We start from the raw sequence: 26,474 nt of genomic DNA, 5'->3' as shown, positions 1-26,474 counted from the left end.
GTTATTAAAAGATATGTTGTGTGTAACACACCAAAACAGTGCAAATGAATGCAAAGAAAAAGCGATACTTGCGCACAATGCCGGAGCTCCTGGTTCAGGGATGGCCTATCTGCAGCAATGCAAGTATACAGCAACAAGAGGGTTCGGGAGTGATCACAGAACCACACTAATTGAGTAAAGTAACCAAGTGTATAATTGTGGTAATTAAAGATGTGGGTGCAAACTGTGAACTGAAAAGTGAATCAGACAAAAAGGGGGGAAGGGGAACACAAAATGGATGTGCCCCCTAAAAGAATTCACTAAACTGCACTCCTACATAGTATAAAATTTAACTTTTAATAAGTTTACTTAAAACATATATTACCAAACGTTGTGTACTGTGTATTAAAAATAAATTAAATTGACAATACCGATCATCCCTGTCAGTGAATATGTGATTATACAATCCCAATTTAGCGAATCAATATTATTGGGATTAAAAGGACAGAGGATGCTATAAGTCAGGGTGTTAACCCCTCTGGAGCAACTATGAGAACAGTAGGTAAGTATATCCTACTCAGTGAGCAATTAAATAGTTGGAAATCCAGCAGTCCTGCTCAAGTATATACCAATAAGCACTTAAAGTGATAATAAATGATATATAACCATACATATGCTTAGATGGTAACGCTGACACATGCTCTATTAGTAGAAAGTAGTTTACAGCATAGTGGAGCTGGCACTCACAGTATAATTAGCAGTGAGTTACCCAGCAGAAAGGCTCTGAGTGAGCATATGTCATATGGAGCAGGAAGGCAAACTCACTGACTGTTGGTAAAAATACCCAGCTAGTAGGGTCTACATAGATAGAACCAGGAGACTTAAGAACACTACATTAAAACAGCTCCAAGTAGGAGACTGACACAACTGTGCGTCCAGTTGTGTCAGTCTCCTACTTGGAGCTGTTTTAATGTAGTGTTCTTAAGTCTCCTGGTTCTATCTATGTAGACCCTACTAGCTGGGTATTTTTACCAACAGTCAGTGAGTTTGCCTTCCTGCTCCATATGACATATGCTCATTCAGAGCCTTTCTGCTGGGTAACTCACTGCTAATTATACTGTGAGTGCCAGCTCCACTATGCTGTAAACTACTTTCTACTAATAGAGCATGTGTCAGCGTTACCATCTAAGCATATGTATGGTTATATATCATTTATTATCACTTTAAGTGCTTATTGGTATATACTTGAGCAGGACTGCTGGATTTCCAACTATTTAATTGCTCACTGAGTAGGATATACTTACCTACTGTTCTCATAGTTGCTCCAGAGGGGTTAACACCCTGACTTATAGCATCCTCTGTCCTTTTAATCCCAATAATATTGATTCGCTAAATTGGGATTGTATAATCACATATTCACTGACAGGGATGCTCGGTATTGTCAATTTAATTTATTTTTAATACACAGTACACAACGTTTGGTAATATATGTTTTAAGTAAACTTATTAAAAGTTAAATTTTATACTATGTAGGAGTGCAGTTTAGTGAATTCTTTTAGGGGGCACATCCATTTTGTGTTCCCCTTCTCCCCTTTTTGTCTAATCTAAGTATACAGCATCAAGAGAGATGATCCAGGGCTCCACGGGTTTTTCAGCAAAAGAATGTATTCATGATACACAACATTTCGGCCTCACTTAGGCCTTTATCATTACCAGTCACTTGACAAAGGCCTAAGTGAGGCCGAAACGTTGTGTATCATGAATAAATTCTTTTGCTGAAAAATCTGTGGAGCCCTGGATCATCTCTCTTATTTCTTTGTTATTAATACATGTTGCTGTGTGACCAGATATGAACTTGATAAGTATCTTAAAGGGGGTAATCTAAGCAGCACTTTAAGAAGAAAAAAAACATATATATATACACGTGTATATATATATATATATATGTGAAACAAAAAGAAGACAGCGCGGCTCCCATAGTGTATTACTGTATATAAATAATTTATTAATTGGTGCTGCTTGGTTACGGACACTTACAATAGATAAAAAGGTAATAAGCAGTAGAAATGGGTATCTAGGCACATCACCGTTACTCCATTCCGTACGCCGATCCACGTGTAACTGTTCTAGTAGCCTCCATCGCGGACGCCAGGAACGTGCACGCGCGCACTTAATCTCTTCCTGGTTTTCAAGTCTCACGATAGCAGGTCACCGGGTGATGTCACAGGATCCGGACGTAATTCAATATGCACGATGTACAGTGCTCGGATATAGGAGTAGAGTGGTGTAAAATCGCCAAAGTGATAACAAATGTACTTCTGGATAGATAAAGTCCATAAATGGATCTTTCCCATATATATATATATATATATATATATATATATATATATATATACAGACAAACACACAAATGCTTATCGCTCACCTTAACTATTCAATGTAGAGAGTAATATGGCTCATGGTGCATAGGGTACAAAATTAGTGGATACATAAATCCAGAGGGGGATTTTAAGCCCCCAGTGGAGCAAGAAACCCAGGGCTGCACTCACGAGAGAGAGTATAGAAGGGAACACACAATATGTCCCGGGCCAATAGTCCTAAGCTACGCAACGCAGAAACAAAAAAGGTTTATTAAATATATATACAAGGGAAAGGAACATCCGGGGGTGTAGGGTAAATGGGTAGAGAAAAGTGCATTAAAACATGAGGTGGGTAAATGACCAGGGTAGAAACTAAGTCTCATATATCAGGTGTACTGGAGGTACATGTGTATTACCAGTATATATGACACTGGAAGTACTGACTGATAAGAGACTTAAATGGCCTGGGGAGCAGAGAATGTACCTTGGTAGCAGCTAGCAAACAGGTAAATTGCAGGGGGATAATCTACTATACAAGATAATTATCCAATCTGTTAGAATCCCCGGCTGATGACAGGAGTATACCTAGGTAGGTATTCACACATGATGATCCAAAATTGCCATATAATATGCACATATATATACACAGTGTTGCCCCTATAATAGGGAACCAAAGATGTAAGTTATATACAGCCTTATTGAAAACTAATTACTTAAGCTGTCAATCAATTAGTTCTTCCGTGATCGATCAGCAAAGATCCTGCTTCCCAGGGTTCACTAAAAGGCTGCCTTTCAGTTTCAATCAATCCTTCAGTCAGTGTATGTAACTCAGCAGCTACAATGTATTCCTATATTATTAGGTTAACATTATCTATTGTTACATTTTGCAACTCAAACTGCAGGGAATATTGGCAACAAATTATCACAAACAGGAAAGTGTTGCAAATATCTTGCATTGCTGGGGGAAAAAAATTGCTATAGCATTGCTAAAGCCTGCTATAGAAATCAAAGGATGCTCAGTATATTATAATGTATTAAAAATGGCATTGAGTAGCATTTAAAAAAATGTACAAAGTATTATCTAATACAGGGGTGCGCAAACTTTTTTTTGCTCTGCCCTCCCCCCCTACCGCCTGCTCTCCTCCGTTGTTGCGCCCCCCCATACCTCGCGCGCCGTCATGGTTCGTCATTATACGTCTTCATGGCAACCGTGATGTCACATGACCCCGCTGTGTCATTTGATGCTGCGTTGCCGTGGTCACGCGTCCTGAAGCCGGCTGAATGTCAGTAAGTAGAGGCCTCGCGCTGTCCCCCTGCATTTCATTTAAATGCTTTGGGAAAGAGAATGGGACCTCTGCACCTGCCCATGTCCCACCAGAAAAATCTCAGTTTGCCCACCACTGATCTAATATAGGAGGGCCCCGGCAATGTGGCGGGTTCCGTTCTAGGGGCCCACCGCAAAGCGAAAATCTCCGGAAAGCGGAACCTGTGATTTTCAGCGTGTGCACATGCGCAAACTGGCAATTCCCCCCTTCTGCGCATGCACAACCTCCGTTCGGCGCGCGCAACCTCCGTTCTGCGCATGCGCACCCTCGGCAACCGCCCGTTCTGCGCATGCGTGACCTCTGACTTCCCTGATCTGCGCATGCGCAGACATGGCGGCCCCCTTCTCAGTACTGCCATATCAGCGGATCGGCAAGAAGCGGGGCCTTGCTGTACTACAGTAATACTACAAGTGAATGGGAGCTTCGGACAATTCAGGTGCAATTGCAATTCTCACTTATCTTCACTTTATTACCCACTCCATTATTAAGAGTTTGTCTATCCTATATTGGACATTACTATTCAATTATCATATCCTTTCACTTTTGGAGCACCCATTATCTCCTCTTTGAATAATGTGTTTCAGTTCAGCATGGTATTAATTATAGAGAATAGAAAGGTATTCAACACTTGATTATACAATGGAGTTTCCTCAGACACAAAAGTAAGTTGATTGTTAAGATAAAGTAAAAAATAATGTATGTCTATACCTTTTTTTCCCCATCCAGAAACATATGAGGTCAATGTCGTGACAGGATTTGGCCAGCAGAGAAAATGTGCTTTCCTTCTCATTTCTCCAGTTTCCCCTGACATAAGAGTGTGCAAAATGCCAGTGTCCAACCTTTACACGCAGGAAGAAAATAAACAAACACATGGAGATGCAACCAGTTCATGTGAAATAAATACACTAAATACACCAAGTACTATTTATTTTGGGGCGCTGGTGTCAGTAGCGTGATATGTTATTTGGCATAAACACTACACTCTAGTTCATTTTAACACCTGAATGCAAAATATTGTAATATAGGTAATTGCAGTGGTGAAATCATTGACAATGATGAACAATGTACATATTGGCAATGGTTATAATTATTACTAATTTCAAGGGAATTTATCAAGAACCTTTTCTTCCCAATAAATTAGAGACCTCAGGAGACTGCAAAGTAACTGTTTTTGCTGTTTGTGTGCTGTTTTGCACCATTGTTGCACTAGTTTTGCAGAAGGGAGACTTTCATATAATTCCCATACTGAAATGCAGTTTATTTTAATCCGGTGGTGCATATAATACTCACAGGCTCCATATGTTGAATGTGCACAACATCTCCAATAACAGCAGAGTCTATCAGCTCCTTTAAAAACAGAGAAGACAAATATTAATACGTACTACAGATGTGGCAGAACCTGTTGTAACGTGATATTGTGTTACCGCTGCAATTTATCGTGGCTCCATTACAACAAATGGAGCACCTAGTAACAACATTGTGTGCTTTTGCAAACTCTTGTCCTGGTGTTATGTTTAATCCAAGGAAATAAGGTTTTGCTGCTATACCTGTCCCCAAGTAAATCTGCTCACTATAATCAGAAGTAGATAATACAAAAATACTGTTTAACAATTCTGTATACATAACACGTCTTAGACGTTATTGCAAGTCCCTTGACTTGTAGAACCGACATAATATATGTTTTGCCTCTACCACCCTCAAGATATTATGTACAAAATTTTGTATGATAACAGTACGTATTATTACCTTTATCTTCTGCGACACTGGATGGTACCGCATAACATGCCCCACTGCTAGCATGATACCGTTCTCTTTGCAAACAGAAACTATTTCACAACAGTCTTCAGGAGTTACCTTAAATATAAGAAAAAACTGTTAATTCAGTGATGTAAACAGTAACACATTTTCAATGTTATATTAGTTTAATATACTGCCAAAGTGTCCAATTGATTATTTAGTTACAGAAAGGTAACATTTTCAGGAAGTAATATTAAGAATTAGACAACAAATTTGAAGTAATAAAATCAAGTTTTTTTTTATCTCTGTATATTTAAATTGCTAATTTTATATATATATATATATATATATATATATATATATATATATATATATATATATATATAATTTAGAAACAATAACACATTGGCAGATTACATCAAAGGAGTCTGAATTTTGTTTTTGCATTTTAGGAAAGAATTCTAAGGAAGTTTCTGGATGGACAGAAGTTAAGAACAATAATATTCTAGTTCTTTACAAAGAATTTCAGCAACATAGCAAGTTAATGCAGTAGCCCGATTAGTCCAAATACATATATAGAAGGAAACTTACTAACACACTGTGGTTTGTGGTATTTATTTAATGAAGTAACAGCATTTTAAGGGAGCCTTGCAACAAATGTAAAAACATTTTAATAGGTATGAAGCAGGCGATGTACGTAGGTGAACCAATTCCGGGGATCCCCGCTTCCCAGATACCTCCAGAAAGTGCTGCCAGTTCCTTATGCAGGCTAAGGCATCCACATCACACGGGCAAACAGGAAGATGGCATTGTTGTTTCCTATTCTCTCCTATGCCGCTGGACATTTAACTCTTTAAGTGGCGGGTCACGTAATCGCTCCGCCACCGATGAAGGGACGGAAGGGGAGGAGTCCTCGTCCTTCTATTCCACGCTCTCATTTATTTATTTATTTATTTTTATTTATAAAAATGTTTTACCAGGAAGTAATACATTGAGAGTTACCTCTCGTTTTCAAGTGTGTCCAGGGCACAGAGTTATAACAATACATGGTTACATTAAATGAACAGAGGTTATACAGTCAATTCACAGGTATTGCATAGACATATAACGTTGGAAAATTGGGTACAAGGGATAAAAGGGCTGGTGAGTTTCCGATTGAAAAAGGAGCAGCTTTAACATCAGCAAACATCAGGGAATGGCAGCAAATGGCTCACACCCCTCAGCTGCCCATTGGCTGCGCCAAAGGCTGTCTGCCTTTGGGGCAACGCAGATGGGGGTGTTGAGATTCAATGCAGCTTTGAACACAAAGTTCTTTGTCTTCTTGGCTCATTAACATTCCAGTGGGTAGAGTTGACGTTCCACAAAGTACAGAATAAGCAAATGTTAACCCTTAGCACGCTGGTCCTGTGCAGAGGGGAGCAGCTCTTGGGGAGCACCATCAGGCTGTCCGACTTTGGGACAACGTAGATGTACACTGGGGGTGTTGAGATTCAATGCAGCTGTGATTGATCGCGTGTGGAGAACAGAACGGCATCGCTCCTAGAAAAACGAGCACTAAGATCATGATGTAACTACTACATCAAGGGGCCCCTAAAGAGCCAAAACCCCATGATGGGGATGCTACTGGCAGCACCTGCCGAGGTTAGTATCTCGGGAAGCTGGGGGTCCCGGAGCTGAAATTAATGCGATTCAGCTCAGGAGACCCCTGCTTCCCGCCGAGACAAGATAAACACCTTAGGCAGAACTAAAACCTTGAAAACTTTCGGGAGCTAACCTTCCCCCTTCTGAAGGAAAGAGATAATGAGTAAAAACATAATGTTAAGAGCAATCATTGTTAATACATTAAAAAAACTGACACAAACAACATGTATTGATAACAGTCCTTCTATATATAACATTATGAGACAAAATGCCATTGTGATCCCCTTTTTACAAGATGTGAAGAAGGGGGTCAGCAGAGCTGAACTGCATTACTTTCAGATCTGGGGGCCCCGTGGTTCCTGAGATCCGTACCAGTAAAGATACTGGCAGTACTTCCTGGTTTGGTGTTGCGTTTTAATTGGAAGCTGCAACCGACGACACTGCGGCTTCCTACTGACTTGCGAGTCCCACAATATTGAAACCACCATTTTGTTTCCCTTGTCAGGGACTGAAACATCTTAACTTCACTGAGTTAGGTATCTTGGGGAAAGTGAAGATTGCGTAGTTTAGCAGTAAGAACCCCTAGTTCCCAACCTGTAAAAAAAATGGGGTGTCAAAAAAATAAAGCGTACTGTAGCTGGGATTTCTGCTTCAATGCAGCTCAATCTATAACACAAGCCCTCCTGCAATAAAACAATTAAAGGTGCAGTCTCACTTAAACCAGTTTGAACCCTGAAACATGTAATAGGGTCAATCTGGATGATTAATGTCTTAAAAAATATATGTTTTTAATACAATTGTTAAACATTTATCCTGGAAAGGTTAATAACATTTCCAATCTGAATTTGAAGTTATTAGTGCCCTTACATTTTCATTTATCATATATCTTTTACTATGTGCTGAAAGAAAAGCAGGGCATGGATAAATCAGATAAACCCACTGGCAGTGAAATTATGGATACAATTAATCTTATAATGGGGGTGAAACAAACAAGCATCTCTCCCCCCTGAGTTCGAATTGTAAATAAAAATGAAAAAGTAAGGAATTATTTGTTTTATTCTTTATAACATGGCATCAATCATGCAATTTTAACTCATCAGCCTATTGCCAATAGTTCAATTTGGTTCAACAGAGCTCTGGTATTTGATCTCCCAACATGGTGTCGAAGTACTATTTTTCTTCTAAATGAGTAATAAACAACATTGAAGCAAATTTTTATATCCATATTTGTGTAACAAATGATGACTTACAGCCATGGGTTTTTCCAGTAAAATATGATAGCCTTTCTTAGCAAATGCTATTGCTGGATCCTGTGTGGGGAAAAAAGTTGACATATCTACGTAAGGCATTGTGATTATAATTTCATTAACATTAAATTAATTAAATCTCATGGTACTCCCCCAAACGGAAACACAAATAAACATTGATTCATTAATTACTGTATTGGACCGATAAGGCAATTTATTTTTGTTTTGTTTAAGTAATTAGAGGGTTGCCGTATAATCAGGCAAATATGGTAATATTCATTCAATCTAACAGTTTCAGCTGTTTCAACATGCAAGGTGATCAGGAGGAAACTTTTCATTTCTGTTAATTTGTCTCACTAGTAAGAAACACTTTTGTGAATTCAATACTCTTAACAATGAGAGCATACTTTCCATGAGGATTCACATCACCTTTGACGTTAGGGACCAGTTTTTAAAAGTCTCCTATACAGTATGTAAAACCGATATACAAACAGCACGAGATGTATAAAAGAGAAAAAATTCCAACTAAAAGCATACGGTTTCTTGCACCTGTTTTGCAGCTGCAAAACATTAATGATTCATATTCTGCTGTAATATTCTGAATATCTAAAATACCTTATGTAATCTATCCGGAGTTGCAATTACTACCCCATCAGCAAACTTTTCTCTCGCTGCCGCTTCTGTCCAGTCTGCAGAAAAATGTTTTGCCATGAATCAGTAATTAGATTGTAAGCTCTTCAGGGCAGAGAATCCTTTTCCTACATGTTACTTTTATGTCTGAAGGACTTCTTCCCATTATGTGCTATCTGTATTATTTGTTATTTATATTATTACAGTATCGCGTGTATTACTGCTGTGAAGCGCTATGTCCATTAATGGTGTTATATAAATATAAAAAAGATATACATACAAATGCAGTTCTTAGAAATCTAAGGACCAGATACACTACACTCCGTTAAATAAGAGCAAATAACGAAAGGTTACTTAAAAAATAACACGTTATTTTTCCTCTGTCTGTCTGATGCAAATCCAAAAAGGTAATAATATGCAAAAACAACAGCTGTTCTTTGAGTAACTGGAATCGGTTTAACGTTAGGTTAAATTTAGCACTGTCTTGCGTTAGCTTTAAATAATGCCTGGAAAGATACCTGTGCACAAAAAAGGAACACACCTCAGATACATGGGAATACATGGCTCATTTCCATTATTTGAATATACTTTTCAAATCTAAATGAGCATATTTCCTGGGTAACTCCTGTGTGTTCTCTTTTGAGCACAGGTATATAAGCCACTTGGTACTCAAGTAAAATAGTCTGTCTCTCAAACCTTTATTTCATGGTCTGGATAGGAAAAATGTCCCCCTTAGGCTGCGTCCAGGGTGAATGCCGGGTGGAGGCGCGCTGAGGGAAAGCGAGTGCTTTCCCTGGCCTTAGACCGCGCGCTGTCCGGGGACGTGTCGGGAGGGGGGGCGGGGGGGGGGGTGACGTCACGGAGCTGGTTCGCCCTCATTGGGCAAACCGCTTACATGACCAGCCCTGCGCTTCCTTGAGCGCTTGAATTTAAAATGTTGCTAAGACTTACGCTTCCGCACACTTGCGGAAGCGCGCGCGAGCCCCTGCTAAAGCCGCTCTCATTGCGGCTGCAGGGTCTCACTGCCGAGCAGCAGCGCGCCTCAGCACGGGTCAGCGCATAAGCGCTGACCATGCCCGAGGCCTTAGGTATAACGTTAATTCCCTGAGTTAACCTGATCGGCCTTTCATGCATATGTGATGTTAGGGGGAATGCCTCTTTTACGTATCATTAGCACTAACAGCCAAAGAAATGTAACCATACATTATTTAAAGGGGCTACACATGGTTAACACTAGGTTATTCCCTTGAATGGATAGGTGATATTATTAACATAACGTACATTTAGGTTAGCGTTAGGTTAAATAGCCTAACGGAGCTTAGTGCATCAGGGCCCAAGTTAGACAGTGTTTTACCACCTACGCACCTTGCGCCATAACTGTCATTCTGTTAAAACACGCAACCTCACATATTTATTTACCTTCAAAGACATTGTCCTCATCAATGTTATGAATTTTCTTAAGGTCATCTCTAATGCAGGAACGGGGATCAGCAACACCAACCACCTGAGAATGAAATAAATCGTTTGTTAACTTCAAGCAATGTGGCAATTTATCAAAGACACTTTGAAATTAATTGCAAAAAACACACTGTAGGAAAAGCAATATTAATCAATGAGAATACAAAAGGAAGAGGACACATTAGAAGCAAGATTTGTCAGTAGATGGCAGAGAATAAACTTATGTGTTATATTAACCCTATGTAGCAATATCCAGAACAGTTTGTTTTGACACATTGCACCATTCTCTGCTGGAAGCTACATCATACACATCAAGTTTGGTAATAAAGCTTCTTACATGTAGAGCAAGTTGCTGAACAAGGATATTTGTGCATCCTTAGCTTCAGCAAATATTTCATGCATAAAAAGTGAGAAAATGTGATCCACAATGCAATTTAATACATATAATTTAGAACGTCTAAAGCCTTATTTCCTCCAATCAAAAGCTTACTCCTTCCAACTGCCTATGCCATCTTCTAAACCTGGTCCCTGGTTCTCATGATACTACTCTTTCTACAGCTGTTAAGATGTAGCTAGCACATATAAAGCATAAGATGAAACAGTATTATATATATATACTGGTATAGTTAGGTCCGGAAATAATTGGACACTGACACAATTTTCATAACTTTGGCTCTGTACGCCACCACAATGGATTTGAAATGAAACAATTGAGATGCACTAGAAGTGCAGACTTTCAGCTTTAATTCAAGGAGTGGAACAAAAATATTGTATGAAACTTTTAGGAATTGCAACCATTTTCATACACAGTCCCCTTATTTCAGGGGCTCAAATGTAATTGGACAAATTAACACAATCATAAATAAAATGTTAATTTTTAATACTTTGACAAGTCTCCTTTGCAGGCAATGACTGCTAGAATAGTGACAAAAAGAAGAATAAGTGCGCAACATAGAGAACAACTTGAATGTGTTAAAAAACAATATCTATCAATGAAAAAACAATATTGTCAACCCCTATATCTTAATTGACTGTGCACACTATAATATACACAACCCTAATGTGAAGAAAAGGTATGGAAAAAATTATATAAGTTAAACCATACAAAACCGTAAGGTAACGTGATAGGCGTATGCAGCTATAGTTAAGGAGTGGCTCGGCACCCTCACGAACCAGGGATAAAAGACAAAAAAACAGCGCAAAACGCAAATGGTGAAGTATATCAAAACGTGTTTAGTATAAAAAGGAGGTAAGTATTCTGCGTACATCAATATAAAAGAACATATGCATATACGTGTACAATACACGATTTTACCACACAACTGGCATCAGGGTGGACAATGGATGGAGGTCCCTCTAGTAGATAGTCCTCTGCAGTTTCCAGAATTCATCCAGCTGCTTCTGTCTTCTGTCACATCATCAATAAACACTAGTGACCCAGTGCCATTGTAAGCCATGCATGCCCATGCCATCACACTGCCTCCACCGTGTTTTACAGATGACGTGGTATGCTTTGGATCATGAGCCGTTCCAAGACTTCTCCATACTTTTTTCTTCCCATTCTGGTACAGGTTGATCTTAATTTCATCTGTCCAAAGAATGCTGTTCCAGAACTGGGCTGGCTTTTTTAGATATTGTTTGGCAAAGTCTAATCTGGCCTTTCTATTCTTGAGGCTTATGAACGGTTTGCACCTTGTGGTGAAACCTCTGTATTTGCTCTTGTGAAGTCTTCTCTTTATGGTAGACTTGGATAATGTTATGCCTACCTCCTGGAGAGTGTTCTTCACTTGGCTGGATGTTGTGAAGGGGTTTTTCTTTACCATGGAAAGGATCCTACGATCATCCACCACTGTTGTCTTCCGTGGACGTCCAGGCCTTTTTGTGTTGCAGAGCTCACCAGTGCGTTCTTTTTTTCTCAGAATGTACCAAACGGTTGATTTGGCAACTCCTAAGGTTCCTGCTATCTCTCTGATGGATTTTCTTTTTTTTTTTGCAGCCAAAGGATGCCCTGTTTCACTTGCATTGAGAGCTCCTTTGACCGCATGTTGTGCGTTCACAGCAACAGCTTCTAAATGCGAATGCCACACCTGGAATCAACTCCAGACCTTTTACCTGCTTAATTGATGATGAAATAATGAAGGAATAGCCCACACCTGTCCATGAAACAGCTTTTGCGTAAATTGTCCAATTACTTTTGGTCCGTTGAAAAATAGGGGGCTACATATTAAAGAGATGTAATTCCTAAACTCTTCCTCCAATTTGGATGTGAATACCCTCAAATTAAAGCTGATAGACTGCACTTTAAGCCCATATTCATTATTTAACTGTAACTTGAATTTATTTTGGTACACAGCCAAAATAACAAAACTTATATCAGTGTCCAATTATTTCCGGACCTAACTGTATATATATATATATATATATATATATATATATATATATATATATATATATATATATACATACACAGATATTGGACAGGAAGCCCAGCGTGAAGAAAAAGATGCGAAATGTGATGCTGTATAGTTAGGCAGGGCCACCGACAGGGGGGTACAGCCGGGTCTGCTGCCCCAGGACTGGCCTCCCTGCCGACAACCTTACAGTTCTCTTACTACATGCAAGACGGGCCCTCCCCTTTTCTAGCTGCCGCCCCCATTTGCCTCTCCTGCAGGACTGAAGGGCCCTCCCCTTTGCTTGGCACCTCCCATCTATCCCTCCCTTCCCCAAGCACTTTGTCGGGCCTCTGCCGGCCTGCAGGGCGCTCCTGTGCACAGGCCATGCTGCTCCAGCAGGCTGAAATGCCTCAGGTAAGCCCATATATAAAGCTATATCCCGAGCACACGCATTCTAAGTCAAACTTCTTTGTGTTTTGTCATTGAAATTGTGTTTTGATTTTTAATCACCATCACAACTACAATTTCTGTGACAAAACACAAAGAAGTTTTCCTTAAAATGCGCGTGCTTGGCACACACATCCTTTTTTTGTGTTTCTATTTGTGTGTGTTTGGGGAGGGGGGGCTTATTGTGTTTATATTTGTGTGTGTGTTTGGGGAGAGGCTCTTATTGTTTGTGTCTGTATTTGGAGAGGGGGGTTTATTGCGTGTGTGCATGTGTGTATTTTATTTATTTATTTATAAAATGTTTTACCAGGAAGTAATACATTGAGAGTTCCCTCTCGTGACAAATAATACATGGTTACAAATATAGTTAAGTTATATAAGTGAACAGGGTATACATTATATACAAGACATTGCATGCACAGTTAAAGATAATGTTTATTATGGGCGTATGTAACAGTTACAGACCCGATTAAAATGTGAGACAGCTTTGGTTTTGAAAGAACTTAAACTGGTGGTGGATGTGAGAGTCTCCGGTAGGTTGTTCCAGTTTTGGGGTGCACAGTATGAAAAGGAGGAGCGGCCGGATACTTTGTTGAGCCTTGGGACCATGAACAGTCTTTTGGAGTCAGATCTCAGGTGATAAGTGTTGCATGTGGTAGGGGTGAGGAGCTTGTTCAGATAGATGGGTAGCTTGCCCAGAAAGTATTTGAAAGCAAGACATGAAAGGTGAACTTTGCGCCTAGACTCAAGTGATGACCAATCTAGTTCTTTGAGCATTTCGCAGTGATGTGTATTGTAGTTGCATGGGAGAACAAAACGGCATATTGAATTGTAGAGAGTGTCAAGTTTGATAAGGTGGGTTTGGGGTGCCGAGCCGTATACTATGTCTCCATAGTCGATAATTAGCATTAGCATCTGCTGTGCGATACGCTTTCTGACAAGCAGGCTTAGGGAGGATTTGTTCCTGTACACCAAATTTGGCATAGGTTTTGGATGTCAGGGTATCAATGTGAATCCCGAATGTTAAGTGGGAGTCAAACCATATGCCCAGGTATTTAATACTAGTAACAGGAGTTAGGGTGGTGTTAGCGTTGGTTCTGATCTGGAGCTCAGTCACTGGAAGCTTTACATTTTTTTACAAATTGTAATAGTATCTGACAGTTCAAAGGTTCAGAAAGGGTTCTTCCTTTTTTCTTCTTGTTGGTAGTCAGTTCAGATTAGTGATAATTAAGTGATGATGATGTTTTTCTAGAAAGGGGGGAAAGGCGAAGGAGGTGGATGTGCAGAGAGGCAAGTTGCCTCTGCACTAGGCCAGAACCCCCTAGGCCCAGATAGGCCCTGAGTCATTACTCTAGTTTGTGGCTGCTTTAGGGACAGGCCCTAGGATAGGTACCCTGCCCCATTAGTACTGGGGAGAAAGGTCTGGGACCAAGCCTAGCCAGATAGAGAAAGAGACGTTATCCGGTTGGGACCACCTATGAGGGACAATCGCCTCCGCGGAAGTCCAGGACATTGTTGAGGAGATCGTGGATCAGCTTATCCTTTGTGAAGATATCTTCGGGCCCAGGTGCTGTAGGTATCGTTAATAAGTGCACCAACAAAGTACACACACAGTGGCAGCGCTGACACAAGGACAAGGGTGGGAAGGGTTATACAGTGGACACGGTGGTTGGGTACGCCCTGCAGGGTGCGTGGGCAGTTGTACTCTTGGACATTATAGAGAATAGAGTGGTAAAAGTTATCTATGTACAGTAAATGCCATTTCATTTTACAAGTGTCTGTATTCATTGTGATTGGGTCCTGTGAGGGGCTACTCCCACTCTGTTGGGATCCCTCCCAGGTGGAGGCGCTGCACCATATTGTAAGTAAATCACCTCAGGCTCTCCGTGGTGCAGTCAACAGGTAAAAGGGCAGCTTTCTGTGTTCAGGGGGAAACAGGGCTACACATAAATGTTATGAGAAAGGTAATAACTATTTTATGAGACATTATATAATATAGAAGCCATGCAAAATAGGAAAAAGGAACATATAGAGGAAGATATAGACTTATTTGTGAAGGATATTCAAACTAAAACATTTACACCCGAGGCAAGAGATAAACTAGATGTGGGATGAGATAGAAAAAGTGGTGAAAGATCTACTCAATGGGAAAAGTCCAGGCCCTGACGAGCTACCACATACATACTATAAAACCTTTGCTGACTCTCTTATAGCACACATTCAGGGTATGTTTAATACTTTAACAGACTCAGGAATCCTGTCCCAATACTGTATATGTCGGAAGCTCAGGTAACGGTTATCCCTTAGCTAGATAAGGACACATTAAATTGTGCAAGCTATCGTCCAATATCATTTATAAATGTAGATGTCAAAATTGTTGGCAAAATTTTAGCGAACAGACTTAATGAATATTTGACGGATTTGGTGAAGGGTGATCAAACCGGATTTATACCAAAAAGGGAAGCCAAAGATAAGACTAGTTGAATTATAAATATACTGAACCAGATTAATAAAACGCAGACTCTAGCCATGATATTATCTATATATGCAGAAGAGGAATTCGATAGAATGCTAATTTTCATTTTAAAATCAATTTAACAAAAACGGAGGCCCTAAATATAAGTCTTCCAGCAGGGTTGGCGGCCCAATTCAAAGAAAACTTAAATTTTGAGTGGAAGAATAAGAGTATAAATTATTTAGGAACAAACATAACGCCAAAAGATGAAGATCTGTTCCAGGTCAATTATTCTCCATTAGCAAAAACAAAGAAAACTATTTAAAAAGATGGAATAAGAGTATTATCTCGTGGATAGGTAGAATTAACTGTATTAAAATTAATATATTGCCGAGGCTGCTGTATTTGTTCCAGACTATCACCGTGAAAGTTTCTAAGCAGTATATTACTACGCTTCAAAGCAAAATGAATATTTATTTGGGAATTTAAAAAGCCAAGGACCAACACCAAAACATTGCAAAGACATAAATCTATGAGGATTGGGCGCAAGTTCCGCTCCAGAGTTTGATTCTGGATTGCTGCAGGTTTCCTCATCTGCTCCTGCTGTGTGCACTCTGCACAGCAACGAATCAGCACTCTGGTTTCACTTTCAGCCTCTGCTGACCAGCAGTTCCCGGATTGGCTGAATCACCCTCTATATGCTTTATAGCATAAACAGTTGTTCCATGTGACGTGTGCTGGTCGCAAGCCTTGCAGTGTCATCTTTCTTTCCTTGCAGTTATACCAAGACCCTTGCTACGGATACCGACTACCCGCCCACAAACTCTGCTACGGATACCACTATAAGAAAGGGATGTGTGTGGTGCTCTCAAGACAATACTTAAAGCCAAAAATAGGTATATGAAATGGAAAACAACCCTTGAATGAATATATAAAGTGTCTCTAGGATGCAGCCCGGTAATGACAATCCCACAAACCAGGTAGTAAGGAAAATATCAGTAACACCAGCAGGTGACCGGTAGATGAAACATCCTAAAACTGACACAATGATATGGAACCGTGATAAAGGACTGTAGAGGTCCGAAACGCGTAGGTGTGTTTGTTACTTTGTTCTGATCCAATTAAACAGCTTATTTTTTGGTACGTATCCCTATTGGTGTTATTGCTGTACTCACAGCTGGCCTTGGTGCTTCGTTTTTTCTCCATTTGTTCTACGGATACCACTACGCTGCCTTCTCTACCCTCTACCTCGGATACGTGACACCTGCTACTCTCACTCTCCAACCCCGACCCGGCTAACCACGACCACGCATCTGCATTCCGAACCCTACTTCGTGGTCCCAGGTCGGTGTATCTGTATCATCGTCTCGACCTCGCGGTTCAGTCCAGTCTGCGGTGAGCACCCATTACAAAATCACACGGTGGACTTGGGTTACCAAACATTAACAAATATTATCTCGCTACACAAGTGAATGCCCTTTTTGAATGGTTTCACCGTACTAAAAAAAAACTCTGTGTGGAAATTGAAAATAATTATTGCAAAGAAATAGATACAAATAAGGCTCCATGGCTCAGGAAGACAGATCACCCTAGAGGTCTGTACGAGCACCCCACTATTTGCGCAGCACTATGTACATGGGATGAAATTTCTAAAGATGAGAGAATCTCCACGTTCCCATTCCCTCTCACTCCAATATGTGGGAACTCTGATTTTCCCCCAGGGCTCGACTCCAGAATATTAAAAAACTGGAGTCAATCAGGTGTAGTTTGGCTGGGAGATCTGATGGATATGGGTAAGACCAAATGTTTTAAGCACTTTCTGGACCAGTTTGAATTTAAAGAAGGGGAGAGATGGCAATATATACAAATTTACATTACAGTATATTAACAGAAAAAATATATATATATATATATATATAAAGAGGGTTGAACCCTTTTGAAACAGTGCAGGGTTTTGCGGGGTGAAATCGTTCTATCCTCACCTGGTTCTAAACCAAAGGCCTCAACCACTCATGTAAACATCAACAGGACTAACTCCAAGGCAACATTTTTCCATCAATGGGTTAGTCCCTTTTGGTACTTTCAGCTTTGTAGCTTATCAAACAAAGAACAGAAAACAAGGGGAAAAAAGTAAATCCAAAGAACTGAAAATTCTAAATTTCTTTAACCTCATTTCCTTTTTAACAAAATGAAAATAATTTAGCACATGCATTGTGACATAGTCCCGGGATAGTGGGACGCTTTCTGCCTGATGTATAGAAGAAAGTGCAGACTTAGTACGGAAGTGATCTGCTCCACAGATTCACAGTCACTAAGGCTGGTGAATAGGAAGTCCATACCCGACTTTACAATGTTCTGGTTTCCCTCACCTGCTGTCCTAATTGAGGAACAGGAATATAGTGCAGTTAGTTCGGCTGCTCCACTCTCTCTCTTAGAGCCTGGAGGCTGGGAGGAAACTGCATCCCAGGATCCAGTTCAGGGTAGATGCCCCCCTCCGCCCCCCTCATGTTGCAGCAACTGAGGATCTATTGGGACACTGTACCCATCTGACAGTTAAGGACTCAATTTTATCTCTGTGTGTTATTTAAAGTTGGTAGGGATATGCATGTGAGTTAGACTCCTGACAGGAGTAGATGTTTCCTTTTATGATTTTGTTTTGTTCTTAAAGTGACGGTGTATAAAATGTTTAGTGTCACTAATGGAGAAATAAACCGCTGAAGGTTGAGGGCTGAGTGACCTTTGTGTGTATACACGTGTTTGTCCGCCCTTTTCTACAAATGAAACCCTAGAAAGACTGTGTCACGAAGAGCCTGGGCAAACGGCAGCGCTACATAAAGGGAGGTGTTTGCCACAGCATGTCAAATGTAAAACATCTTTTGCATGAGCAATTGTCATGCAGCCACTATTCTCCCGCTTGTTAAAGCATTACACAAGTGTGTTTAGCATATAAAACAACTCAGCAATCTTTTCTCTTGCACTTACTGCCTGTTTCCCATTGGAAATACCTATTGTACTAAAACATTTAAAACTGCATAGAATCATAATGTTCGTACTGGAGGAGCACTGTCAGGGCCTAAACATTCTGCAATGGCTGGAAACTGGGTTTGAGCACTGAGGAAATCATGAACAATAAATGTATTAAGCCTTCCATAAAAAAATTGTTTGTTTTTTTAATCAGTTGCTTGGCACTAAAAGGACAATAATACTACATGTTATAATGCCTTGATAAGATATGCGACAACATTCATGGCAACATAAGATACCATTAGCAAGCAGCTTATTTGTAGTCTTGTGGGGTCTTCAAAGGTGTACATACAGTAAAATGTCAGTGAAGAACCATGAAGTTTATAAACTAGATCGATTGTTCATAGTTATGTGTTTGACTTTCTATGCCACTGCCAGCCTCCAGAATGGGCACGTACCTATTCAAATATTTATGCCCAATCTGATTTGTATTTTAGGTTCTGAATTGTTGCAGAAATTGATACTCAGTTTAACTTCGATTTAGGTCGGAGGTAATTTAAATGTAAAGACCTGATGCTCTTTTAAACGTAATATGCCGTTTAATTACACTGTTCTGAGTGTGCCTTAAAGAATGTCCATTCTTTAACCTTGTTGATAACTTCTAAATATTCTGAATATATTGTTTAAAAAGTAAACACCCTATACAGAGGTAAAGTTGATTATAGCACAAATGATATGTTCTTTTTATTTACCTCGACAGATCTCTTCCCAAACACTACAGTGTAAAATAACAATGGAGTCAAGTACTAAGTCAAGTTTTTTTTCCTCTCTAAGTTTGTCATTATTTAGAAAAATGTTTGTCTGACTGAGGGTAATTTGAAGCAAAAGGAGTATTTTTGTCCTGTTTATACCACTAGCCTACAGTATACAGTATGAGATCAGTCGTCTGCAGAGGAGGATCTCAAAAACTGCATAAACACTCCCCTTTCAGTTATTTGCATGTAGTGCTAAATCCCTTAGGGTGGAGGCATACAGTAGAAAGCCTGCAATTGCATGTAAAAACCGATGGAACACTGTCAATGCACCCCATTTACCAAGCATTTTGCACAGATTGGCAATTTGCATAATTTTGTGCTTTGAAATGATTCCTACATTTATGGGAACGGCGTGGATATTATTTTTTACTGCGGCCTCTTGCTTTCAAGTGTAAGGGGCACAAAGGAAAACAATGATTGCTAGGTCTTTTGTTTGTATACCAATATTGGTGACCTATTTAATGGAAGGTAACATCTCGAAATAAAAGGAATCATTGTTAGCATAATTTCTTGTTTCTAGAGAACTACCACACAGGTCTCTCACTGACTATTGTACAATTTGACTGTTTAAATAATGCTAAGGGTTGATGCAGGGTTAACTGTTTTTTTTTTTTTAATATATATATATTTAAAAAAAAAAGAAAGGCAATGCCCTAAGTGATTGGATGGTATTTTTTGAATATGTTTTTCAGCTTGGCTAATCTTCTAGCAATTCACCCCTGCATTTTTTCATAAAGTAAGCCAATTTCAGCACAAAACAAGTCATTGTACCTCGTAAATCTACTCTGTTTTGGGTTGATGCCCAGAAACAAATTACATCATTATTTTTTGTCCTCCGAGCAAAGAGTTAAAAACCAGCTCAGAGAGGCTTTCTTCTCCCACCCCTCTCACTAAGCCAGATGTCTGCTGCAGGATCCATTACAGCTGTGACTGAGCACACGTACCTAAACACTGCAGAGGATTCAAAGGGAGTCTTAAAGGCATACAGAGAGATTACCAACGTCCCAGTGAACGCATAATGCAATTTTAGGAATTTATAAACATTTTCACAAATTAAGATGAAGACTCCTGTAGCAGAAACCAAGTTAACGAAGACCATTATCAGGATGTAATTGACTAAAGAGAACAGCAGATTTGATGCTTGTGCAAAGATGGTCATTTGAAGTGCAATAAGCATGGTATTTTGGGGCACAATTAAAGGTGATTTTATTTCTCTATTTTCTTATCTGAATTGAAAAAGTAGATTATCTATTCTTGATTAATATTTATATATATATTTTTACCATAGTCTTTATAAGTTGTCCTCCTGCAGCTGAAACTGAATTAACGTAAGTCTTGTATGATATTTCTTCCATTTTATTCTCTATTGAAGCGAGTGGAACACATTGGAAAGAGCTATTAAAAAGTCTGTTAGTACTAACACAGCACTTTGGGGGAAATGTTCTTTTAATATCATTTATTGAATGGAAAAATAAAGTATGAAATGAAAATATACCCTTTTCATGTTTACATTAATCTGTTGAAAAAAAATGTATCTGACATAAGAATAACACAGCTTTACCAATCTAATTGAACATATTTTATTGTAAGGTATCCTCATAAGCTAGTATTTGACAAAATTGAGGTTTCAGAATATGACATTTCCAGGAATGCAAATCTTTATGCAAATCTTTAAAATAGAATATTCTATTTCATCATTCACAATCACTGAACAACACTGCAATCATTCATTCACTTCAAATTCAATGTCATTTATGCTCTGAATGTAATACCCTCTTTATTTCCAATGGTGAAGTAGCTCATCTATAATAAGCCTCTACAATACTCATACATCCTTTTCTATTGACCAGTTTTTGCAGTAATAATCATTATGTAGTAACAACATTTACTTCCACACTTCTAAATAGAGAATTAGTTGCAAAGAAAATAGCTTGTTGGAATGCTCGTAAATAAAATATGATGTTGATTAAACTAATCGCATAAAAAAAAACATGTACATGTGCAAAGCACATCTAAAGTATCTTAAAATAACATGGTGATAAAAACTGTAGTTATTGGGTCGTATTTGTATATCATTTCCTAAAGTTGTTTATATTTGAATATTACATTTAGAATATTATAGATCAAAAGATAACCTGCCAAAAAATACAATTTTATATATATAGATATATATATAAATATATGTATATACAGTATATATATAAAAAAAATTGTCATACGAAGCTTTGTGTATATACATAACATTTTATGCCATTCTTTCAATATAAATATATACATATACGCTTACCACCATTTCTACAACAAGGTCTTTTTTAATAGACAAAAAATATATTTTTGCATTTCAATAATTAGATAGCAGTTAGATATAGCTATTTTATCATCAGTGCAGCATCAATGCTGTTTGGCAATAGTTAAAGCTTGAGCATTTCTTAATTTTTTTTTACCACAATTTAACAAACGTCCCAAGTTAATTGAACAGCATGTGATAACACACACTGATCTATGTTGTAAATTGTTTAATATTGAAAATAGTGTAAAGAAAATCAGTGTTACCATGCAAGTCTGACACTTACTGCAACGTGTCTGCAGTGTGTCTTTTGTACAATTGTTTGTGCAGTGTTTGTACAGTTCGAGATCCTAACTTCTTAGCACTGGGTTCTTCATTCTTTCATCTTAGTGTTCCATAAAATGACAGTAAACAAAATTGCACAAAACCATCTATTTACTGGTTTACCTTTTCATAACCCTTCATACAGCTAAAAACCCCAACACATTTTACAGGGAAAGGTAATGCACACAGCCTGCAGGATATTGTGCTAAGAAAAATAATTACTGAGCAATTTGAGCTACCGACAACGCTCTAAATACAGCATGTCTTTATCCCTTCCTAGTAATGGCCTCATTTCTTCCAGTTAATTCATATCCTGGGATGTTTTGGGGGCATTTTTTTTTATCTTATAAATGTTGTATCAGGATTTGTACAAGTCAAATAAATAATGTTGTATTCAATCAATAAAAGCCTTCTCTATATAGCTCTGTGCATTATGATTGGCATTATTAAACTTATACTTGTTTATCTCTGTACTCTTTCCACTTTTCATAATTCAGTCACAGAGAATGTTTACTCTGCCCTATAGAAAGCATAAACGTACATTCTTCGGGTTAATTATAATAAACACAAAGAGCTAACATGCATCATTAAAACAGTTATTAGATGTATTAAGCGGTGATGCATTTTGTTACTATTGAGAAATTATTAGCAAATTACGGTTCATGAAACCGCAAATAAAAAAGTTGTGTTTTCTCATTTTACAACCTGCTTAATGCTTATTACTAGAATATGTATTGCATATGTATTCTTAGTTGGTAAATAATGTGAAATGGGGTTTCATAATTAAAAAGATCTCCCTTTTGCCATTGAAGGAGTTACTTAAACATACAGTAAAGAGAGATCTAGTAATTTAGCAAGCTGGGCAGATTCTTCAATCTCCATTGCAACAAAACAATTTACATTCTTTGATATTACCTCTGTGACATACTTAAGATCCACTAATATTTAACAGAGTGAAACACACATTGTAGCAGCAAGCCTTGTAAATGTTTTGCAGGGATGCTTGTTTGGAATGCATACTTCATAGCTGGAGGTGCAGTAAGTACAGTATAAGGTTAGTGCAACAGAATAAGGCCTTGATTATAGTAGGTGTGCACACGCGTGAAACCTGCAGTGCAGGCTGGAGGCATCGGGTGGTGACAGGGAGGCGTGGTGGGGGGCGTGGCCATGATGTCACGTGAGCGGTTCACCCTTATTGGCTGAACCGCTCACGTGATGCGGCCGTCGCGCAGCAATATCAATTTCAGGTGCCTGCTCAAAATGTATGTGCTTGGATGCGTCGTTCGCGCGCGCACAATTGAAAACATTCATTTGTTTTGGTGGCGCACGGCATCGCGCGCACGAGCGCCACAATTATAATCACGGCCTAAGGTGGAAGGAAGAACACAATACTTTTAACGTTTATAGATGAAACCCCACATACTCAACCAGAAAACAACATTTTTAAACCAATTAAACAGTCTTAATGGCCTCCTTTGACAATTCTAACCATGCTAATAGCAAAGGTTTGTCCACTTTAATTTTCATTATTTACAAGCTGAATGTTTTTAAGGACCCCCTAAATGAGGAAGTATTTGTCATTCAAGTGTTTTCTTTACCCTTCTCCCCCACCCTGTCCTTACCTGAGAGCCAATAAAGATAGGAGGAGGGGAGGGGAGCTTTACCTGTGCAATCATACAAAGGGTACAGCCAGAGGAAAGTAAACTGCTGCCAAGTCTCTACTCACCATGTCTAAAAACTAAAAACTAACTTTAAGAACATATTTAAAACTACTGAAAGGTGTCAGATTTAGGTAAAAAGGAATCACAAATATGTCCTTGGCATTGGTTCACTTTGGTCCTCGGGGGATTGTCCTTGTTCCCATATGACTGCCAGGACTGAAACCAGTGTAGTATTCGTTTCTTCATATTAGCATCTATAAATATATGTAAAATATCAGATACTGTATCATGCAGCGGTTTGAACCGGTGCTCTGTGAACCCTGGGAGCTAACTAGAAAGTTGGACGCTTCACTGAAAATAATGTGGCCAAGGCAAATATTTTACTTTGTAAGACACCATCATTTTTCAGGGGATGGGGGCTTGGGGGGGATGTTTTTGATTGAAATATTCATGTTTTAACTGACAGTAGATATGGTTTAGAAAGATGTTGCTTTATTTTACAAACAATATGCCTTAGTGAAGAGATAGTACTTTTATGCACATAGGATGGGTAAGCTGGGGGTTGTGACAAGTCACAATACATTTTTTAAAGGGTTCTGCAATTTTCAAATGTTAAACGTAATTGCTGGAAGGGAATGATATCTGGAAAAGCAGAAGATACATGAATACTCGGAGCTTGTGAATAAAATGAAGTTGTAGTAGGTTAGCTCCTGCAAGGTGACTGGGGGGAGATTGCTCTGTTGTGACCTAGACATGACAATGGCTCGTACTATGTTATAAAGCAGTTTGCTTCCACAAAGGGTCGTTAGCTGGACACCGAAAGGAAATGGTGGTACTTTGTGAGACGTGACCTTTTTACCTTCATTCGTTTGGGGAAATTCACAGCATAATATGAGTAGCACTTTCCACGACTTCCGGCACCCACGATCAGAATATTCACACATTTCACTTCCCCTTCGTCAGGCCTCGGCTGCAGCAAAGGAAAGTGTTATCTTTTTATGGCATGATAACTGAAAAAGTATGTCCACAACTAGGTTAACATTCTGTACTACAATGTTTAATAAACCAGTAGTGCCTGAAAGACTCAGTGCAGTGCAACTTACACAGTCCAAAAATACAGTTTTGTTTACAAACCTTCATCACTTGCCATTTCAAGACTTCAAGGCAATTTGTCCACATTAATATTTAAAAAAAAACAGCCACAGAATTTATCCCTGACTACAGTGACATGGAAATTGCATTTGAACCTTTCCCCCAGCTTGAACTGACCCCCTAACTGTTACACAACAAAAGCAGTATATATTGTATATTCAGTGATATTTGTTGCACAGTTAGACTTTCAGGACTTCATTAAAAAAAGCTATGAAACGTAACGAGACAGAAGTGGTTATATGGCTGAGCGCTTACACTTTATTCAACTACAATAACGATGTAGAGCTGCACATTGAAAGTGTCACTTAATTTCACATAATATTTTTTATTAACATTCAATGAAACGGAAATGTCTTCTTTTTACCTTTGGCAGTTTGAAAAACATGTTTATTACAATGCATTGATAAAGCAGGGGACGTGAAGCATTATTGTTATTATTTCAGGATGCCATGAAAAAACCCAATCTATGGAATGGTACTGCAGGTTCCCAGTAGAGTACATGTTGATTGTACTTTATCAGAGAATAATGTTATCTTGTCTGGTGCATTGGGCAGGTAGCCCAACAATGACTGATCTAAGATGACCAGAAAGATTAATGCTGGTACAGTATTATGTGGCAGTACAGGCATACCCCGCATTAACGTACGCAATGGGACCGGAGTATGTATGTAAACCGAAAATGTACTTAAAGTGAAGCACTACCTTTTCCCCACTTATCGATGCATGTACTGTACTGCAATCGTTATATACATGCATAACTGATGTAAATAACGCATTTGTAACAGGCTCTATAGTCTCCCCGCTTGCGCACAGCTTCGATACAGGTAGGGAGCCGGTATTGCTGTTCAGGACGTGCTGACAGGTGCATGCGTGAGCTGCCGTTTTCCTATTGAGCGATATGTACTTACTCGCGAGTGTACTTAAAGTGAGTGTCCTTAAACCGGGGTATGCCTGTATAGGACCTGAAACACGGCTAAATTCATAGATCAGAATATCACATTTGATCGTACTCCACCAGCTACCAAAAAGTTCCCAAGCACTTTGCCCAAAGTGCAATCATTACTAGACAATATTTTTCTTCATTTTGTTTGACAACAGAAAGTGATTCTAACATACAGTAGCCAGCAAAGAGCACGTTTCAGCTGAGTTTTGAAGTCTATGCATCAGAGAAAAAGAAAATATTTTGCCATTAAAATGGCAAATTAAAAAGAGGCATTTTCATTCTAGATATAGCAAAAATATATCATTGCACTTTGTACTTTTGTCAGTAGGGAAGGGGGAGGGGGATTAAGAAAGAGTTACAGAAGCATTTCTTGTTTTTTGTTGTTGTTACAGGATTGAAGCAGGGGGTCTCCGAAACTGAAACCCATTAATTTCAGCTCCGGGGACCCCCTGCTTCCAGAGACACTACCTACGTAGGGGATGCTGGTATCTCTGCAGTCAGGGAGCCTGTGTGCCTAACGAAATGGCGGCGTTTAATTGAACTTCATCACGTAAGCCAATAGGAAGCTGACGTAAACCTTTGAGGCTTCCTATTGGCCTATGTGACCTGGACATTTAAACTTCACAGAGATACTGGCACCTCCTACAGAGGTAAGT

The 26,474-nt window shown here is 39.0% G+C and overlaps 1 protein-coding gene across 4 annotated transcripts in view; it reads right to left on the bottom strand.

Annotated features, from left to right (window-relative positions):
- LOC142497361 (uncharacterized) overlaps nucleotides 1-26,474 on the bottom strand; it is a 132,141-nt gene that overhangs the window by 77,195 nt on the left and 28,472 nt on the right. For 3 of the 4 annotated variants that reach the window (XR_012802239.1, XM_075605043.1, XM_075605045.1), the window contains exons 3-9: nucleotides 24,583-24,693; nucleotides 10,339-10,423; nucleotides 8,905-8,978; nucleotides 8,293-8,352; nucleotides 5,411-5,518; nucleotides 4,955-5,011; nucleotides 4,373-4,503 (exon numbers count right to left, since the gene is read on the bottom strand). Coding sequence is in view for 3 of the 4 variants with exons in the window: in XM_075605043.1 (XP_075461158.1) it covers nucleotides 4,373-4,503; nucleotides 4,955-5,011; nucleotides 5,411-5,518; nucleotides 8,293-8,352; nucleotides 8,905-8,978; nucleotides 10,339-10,423; nucleotides 24,583-24,693 (626 nt within the window). In the remaining variant the exon portion in view is untranslated. The remainder of the gene's footprint in view (nucleotides 1-4,372; nucleotides 4,504-4,954; nucleotides 5,012-5,410; nucleotides 5,519-8,292; nucleotides 8,353-8,904; nucleotides 8,979-10,338; nucleotides 10,424-24,582; nucleotides 24,694-26,474) is intronic. The other variant, XM_075605044.1, reaches the window with a different exon arrangement.

Source organism: Ascaphus truei, chromosome 6 (assembly GCF_040206685.1).
Source record: "Ascaphus truei isolate aAscTru1 chromosome 6, aAscTru1.hap1, whole genome shotgun sequence".
NCBI classification, from domain to species: Eukaryota; Metazoa; Chordata; class Amphibia; order Anura; family Ascaphidae; genus Ascaphus; species Ascaphus truei.
Note: the sequence above shows the minus strand (reverse complement) of the source record. Positions and strands in the feature narration are given on the sequence as shown.